At 31.6% G+C, this 6,158-nt stretch overlaps 1 protein-coding gene across 1 annotated transcript; it reads right to left on the bottom strand.

The window, feature by feature from the left end:
• Nucleotides 1-3,747: 3,747 nt before the first annotated feature.
• LOC126880990 (GATA zinc finger domain-containing protein 14-like) lies at nt 3,748-4,353 on the bottom strand. The gene has a single exon (XM_050645073.1). It carries the CDS (start codon nt 4,351-4,353, stop codon nt 3,748-3,750), a length of 606 nt encoding a protein of 201 aa, XP_050501030.1.
• Nucleotides 4,354-6,158: the final 1,805 nt, after the last annotated feature.

Here is a 6,158-nt window from a genome sequence, read left to right on the forward strand (position 1 = left end):
TTATGGGTAACATCTTTTATTTGGATTGCTGCGCATCCGATTGCGAGGTACCTGAAAATTTGTAAGGTTTTCTTTTAGGTCGTTTAACATTAGAAAAATGAATATTTTCGGCAGTATTTTTATGTCTAGTTTTTATTTTCGCGGTTTTTCTTTCTTTATTAATTTTACTTATTTCTTCAGCTTGGTATTTATTTTTTGTTTTGCTTTGATATTGCTTATTACGAACAAATACTTTAGTAGGGATTGTTTCGGGCAATTCTTCTCGATTTTCGTTAGCTTTAGAGATTACTTTTTCTTTTACGTTTTGCAAGGATTTATTGATATTAGAATAAAGTATTTTCATTTTTTCTTTATGGTTTGAAATATAATTATTTAAAATTTGTTGCTCGATATTGATATCAAAAGGAGAATTACTATCTATATGTCCCGTAATCAACTCATGTGGTTTCATTTTTGTTACTGAATGGATGCTGTTATTATAAGCTAGTAAAGCGTAATTTATTTTTTGTTCAATATGGTCATTTTTGTACTCTTTTTGATTATTTAGTAGTCTAATATGTTCGATTATGGTTGAATGGAATCTCTCAGCAATTCCATTAGATTCTGGATGTTGAGAGCTTATAAAATGTACTTTTACTTTATGTAGCTCTAAAAGTTCTTTGACAACTGAATTTTTTAATTCGGTCCCATTATCAGATATTATTTGCTCTGGTATGCAGTGATGAGTAAAATATCGAATTAATGCATTTGCTACTTCGATACCTTGAGCTGAATTTATTTTATATAATTGACCATATTTAGAAAAAGAATCTATTATAGTTAAAAATTTTGTTTTTTCTAATGTGACTGAATCTAGGTGAACAATTTGGAAGGGTCTAGTTGCAGTAGGTGTTATATTAAATAAGGGTTTGATAGGTCTCCTATCGTATTTTGTTAATTGGCAAATTTCACAATCGTTTATATAAGTTTGGATAGATGCTCTTTGATTCGGCCAATAATATAAGGCTTTTATTCTATTTTCTGTTTCATCTACTCCTCTGTGGTTCTGTTTTCCTTCGTGATAATTTTTTATTATTTCTTCAATTTCGTTTGGTGGGATATCGATTAACTTCTTGGTGCATTTAATAAGGTTTATTTGCGAATTTTTGAAATATTTTTGTACAACGTTACTAAAAGTTTCGTATATAGGATCTTCGAAGTACAGATGATATTTAACTTTAGGTATTATATAGTCTTTTACAAATTTAACTATGTCACGTTCAGTGTCATTTTTTGAAAATTGTACGAGAGTTCTTTGTTTTTTATCGTAAAGTTTTATAATAGATGGTTCTGCTGGTTCGTAATTAACTTGAGAAATGATAATTTGATTCATTCCAGTGTTTACTGATCTTTCTGATATGGGTATACCTGTGATGGGATTTTCTTCATTTGTGTGGATTGTAGCACCGTCATTTTCATTGATATCTTCTTCATTTTGGCCATTTATTGTTTCGTCAGGTTCAACAATCAAAGACTCTGAGTCGACGTTATGTGGGGTACCTAATAAAGTTTCATCAAAATTTTCTACATAATCTAAGAAGTCTTGATTTGTTTCAGGTTCTATGTCATGAGTTTCGTTTGCGTTTAGTCGTATTCTTGATAGACAATCGCTATTTGTGTTTAGAGCACCTTTTTTATATAAAATCTCATAATCATATTCTTCGAGTTTTAATCTCCAGCGAACTAATTTTGAGCTGGGATCTTTTAATGAAAATAGCCATTGAAGAGGCTTGTGATCTGTCACGAGAGTCACGCGACGTCCAAAAATATAGGGTCGGAAATACTTAACTGCCCAGACTATAGCTAGGAGTTCTTTTTCAATGGTAGAATAATTTATTTCGGAATCATTCAGTGTCCTACTCGCATAGGCAATTGGGAGATCAGAACCAATTTTTCCTTGACTTAAAACTGCACCTATTGCATAGTTACTTGCATCTGTTGTCAGATTAAATGGTTTAGTAAAATCAGGATATTGCAGAATTGGTTCATTTGTAAGAAGATCTTTACAGATATTAAAACACTGTACATAGTCTTCGTCTTTAACATTTATTTTATTATCTTTTTTTAGTCGCAATGTTAAGGGTTTTGTAATTTTTGAAAAATCTTTAATAAATTTTCGATAATATCCTAATAATCCGAGGAAGCCTTTTAACTGTTTGGTAGTAGCAGGTATTGGGAAATTTTTAATAGCCTTTATTTTATCCGGATTGGGCTTTACTCCTTCTGGAGTGACAATATGACCTAAGTAAGCCACTTCTTTCTTTAAAAATTCGGATTTGTCCAACTGTATTTTAAAGTTAGATTCACGTAGTCTCTGAAATACTTCTCTTAAATTTGTAATATGTTCTTGCAGGCTAGTGCTAAATATAATAATATCATCTAGGTAGACAAGGCATTTTTCGTTTTGTATGCCTCTCAGTATGTTATCCATTACTCTCTGGAATGTAGCTGGGGCATTTCTAAGTCCAAATGGCATTCTAAGAAACTCATAGTGACCATTTTCGGTGTTAAAAGCGGTTTTTGGGATATCTTCTTCTGCCATTTCTATTTGATGGAACCCAGAAGCCAAGTCTAGCGTGGTAAAGTACTGACAACGCCCTAATTTGTCTAAGAGGTCAGTGATATTTGGAAGGGGGTATCTATCTCCTAAAGTAATAGCATTTAAACGTCGATAATCGACTACAACACGAAATTTACGTTTATTGGAGGCATCAAGTTTTTTGGGGACAACCCAGATAGGCGAGGACCAGGTAGAATTGCTATGTCGGATAATATTTTGGTCTAACATGCCCTGAATTTGATTTTGGACTTCTTTACGATATATTTCCGGATATCTATATGATTTAGAATATACTGGAATCTCATTAGAAGTTTTTATACTATGCTTAATTTTATTGGTGAAAGACAATTGGTTGCCCTCAATATGAAAAATGTCCGAAAATTCTCTTATAAGTTTTAAAATTGAACTCCGCTCTTCGGTATTCATATGTTCCGTGCGGATTTTAGAAATATCAAATTTGAATTTTTCGGCATAAATAGAATTAAGATTAGGATGATTTATTTGTTCGTATTCATCGAACTTTTCAACTTCTATTGGTGAAGTCAAATCAACTTTAAAATGTGACTCTGATGAGTTAGTAATAGTGCATAAAGCTTCTTTATTAACAACTTTAGTAAGACATTGGGGAATTTCTAATTTCCCTATTTTTGTATAAGGTACGATAACGTCACCATTTTCTATATTTTTTATATTTAATTTAATTACTTGTTCGGAACGTGGAGACACTACTATACAATTCGTGCTCCCAGCGCTCGGACTATAATAGTTAATTTTAATTGAAGAACAAGGTGTTCTTAATAAATTATTTACTAAATAGATATTTGCTTGTAATAGTTTTAAATTATCTAATCCTAATAAGCAATCAAAATGATCATGAAACTTAAAAATATGATAAGTTAATTTTATTGGCTTTTTATGCCTAAATATAGAGGAAGAAGGAATTACGGTACAGAAATTTTCCTTAGTAGTTCCAAGAGCAGTGGAAATTTGAAATGGTTTTTTAAATATTGAATTTTTAAAATATTTTTCGCCTATTTTTGGTGTAATAAAAGATTTAGTGCTCCCAGTATCGATAAGGACCTTTAAATTATGCTCAGGGAAAATTATGTACGGCAATTCACATTCTTTGTTAGTTAAGTTTAATAATTCTACATGCTCTGGTTTTCTTCCGAGGCTATCTCTTCTAAAAAAGGTTCTTGGGATGAACTTTCAGGACAGTCTGTATTATCTATGTTATGCAGTTCTTCCGGAATAATATTTTGGCTTGCGAAATTATTGGGGTTACGGAAACGAGTCCTATTTTGGAAGTTTTGTGATGGTCTGAAAGTATTATTGGTTGTTATAGTCATTGGAGTAGGGTTTGAGAATTTTCTGTTTGGATTTGGCTGGAATACATTGGAGTTTCGATTAAAATTCCTACTTGTACTAGGATTATTTTGGAAATAATTATTTTGATTATTTTGTCTCATATTTTGAGGATTCGGTTGGGGATTCGGAGGATCCATAGTATTTCTCTGTATTGGAAATTGATTCCTTGGTTGATATTGAGTTTGGTGTTGATATTGAATTTGGGGTTGATAATTATTTTGTTGGTTTTGTCGGAAATTGGATTTTGGTCTAGACGAATAATTGTTATTTTGATAAGATTTGTGATTTTTGCTTTGAGAAGAATTATTTTGGTCGAGGTATATCTGAAAATCATTTGTGAGGATGCCTAACGCAGAATTTAAATCTGGAGGATTCTTTGTACGCATTAAGGTACCAAGAGGTTCTTTTAACCCACGTAACAAAACTCTTAATGCTAAATTTCGGAAGAAGCTACCAAGAATATTAATTTCAGCAGCATGTTCAGTTTTTGAGGTCAAGACAGATATTTGAAGATTTAATAATTTTTGTATTCGGTTATAAAAATCAAATGGGGATTCATTATTGCCTTGTTCCAAATCTGAAATTTCTATGTTTAAAGTATAAATATCTCTTTTGTCTGAATAAGAATTAATTAAAGCATTTTTTAAATCTTGCCAAGTTCTAAGATTACAAGAAGAAATATTAACTGCGGCTTCGCCTTTTATTTTTGCAATTATGCTTGACATCAAATATTCATTTTGAAAATCATTCACATCTGTAGCATTATAAAATTTGGTTACAAGTTTTTCGGAAATTTCTAAAAATCTAGGAAGTAACGTATGATTTCCTTCAAAATCTGGAATCATATCTAAGTATTCTTTCTTTAGTTGAGGAACTTGTGGAACAGCCATTTTAAATTTATTATTTAATTCTAATATTTTCGAAAAACTTATATTATTTTTATTAAAAGGTAAATTAGCTAAATTAGTTAAATTTGAGTCAGAATCTGTATCTGAGTTACTACTGTCTGAATAATCAGAATCTAGTGTTAAATTAGGCTCTCTATATGACATTAAACACTTACAGTAATGTAGCGATCTTGTCCATGGAACTGCTTCGGAACTGGGTCGAGACACTCACAATATTCGCTTGAAAGTCTCTCCGGTACGAATCTTCTCGTCAGGTTACTCAATTCGCCCAACTGGAATTCACTTCACGAAAACTGTTCGAATAGTCAAAAAATCGTAAAAACGAACCGAGAGTTATATTCGCTAACGCCCGTTTGACTATCCTACTGACTGCGCCAGAAATATAAAATCTTTCCGAAAGTCCCTTTTTAAAAAATATTTATTTAACACAAGAAAGTAGTCTTTACAGTTTGAAAGCAAAATCTGAACTAAACAATTATAATTCTAAACTAAGAAATGAAAATGTAACATTTTGATAACTATGAACGTATGATGTCTTCGTCAGCGTTTCTCTGGTTCAGGGACTTACTCTTCTCACGGTCATTACCGTGTTCTAGCTGATGTTGCGGAATGTGGGTCGTTAACTTATATAGATGTTAAACCACGAAATTTTTTTAAAAAAATAACCGTTAAAGATAGAAAAGTGAAAATTTAGGATTATATGTATCTTTTGCTTGTGAATCATATACAATTAAGAAAAATTGGTTTGTCGAAAAATAAAAAAAAAATTTAGGGGGGGGCAAAGCCACCTTATAACGTACGGCTATGAAATATAGATAACAACCTACTCCCTGTCCGGTCGAGTCCACCTGCCAAATTTCATGAAAATCGGTCAAGCGGTTTCGGAGGAGTACGGTAACAAAGCCTGCGAATTAGAATTTTATATATATAGATGTTAAACCACGAAATTTTTTAAAAAAAATAACGGTTAAAGATAGAAAAGTGAAAATTTAGGATTATATGTATCTTTTGCTTGTGAATCATATACAATTAAGAAAAATTGATTTGTCGAAAAATAAAAAAAAATTTTAGGGGGGGCAAAGCCCCCTTATAACGTACGGCTATGAAATATAGATAACAACCTACTCCCTGTCCGGTCGAGTCCACCTGCCAAATTTCATGAAAATCGGTCAAGCGGTTTCGGAGGAGTACGGTAACAAAGCCTGCGAATTAGAATTTTATATATATATAGATGTTAAACCACGAAATTTTTTTAAAAAAATAACGGTTAAAGATAGAAAAGT

This window comes from Diabrotica virgifera, chromosome 2 (genome assembly GCF_917563875.1).
Source record: "Diabrotica virgifera virgifera chromosome 2, PGI_DIABVI_V3a".
Lineage (NCBI taxonomy): Eukaryota > Metazoa > Arthropoda > Insecta > Coleoptera > Chrysomelidae > Diabrotica > Diabrotica virgifera.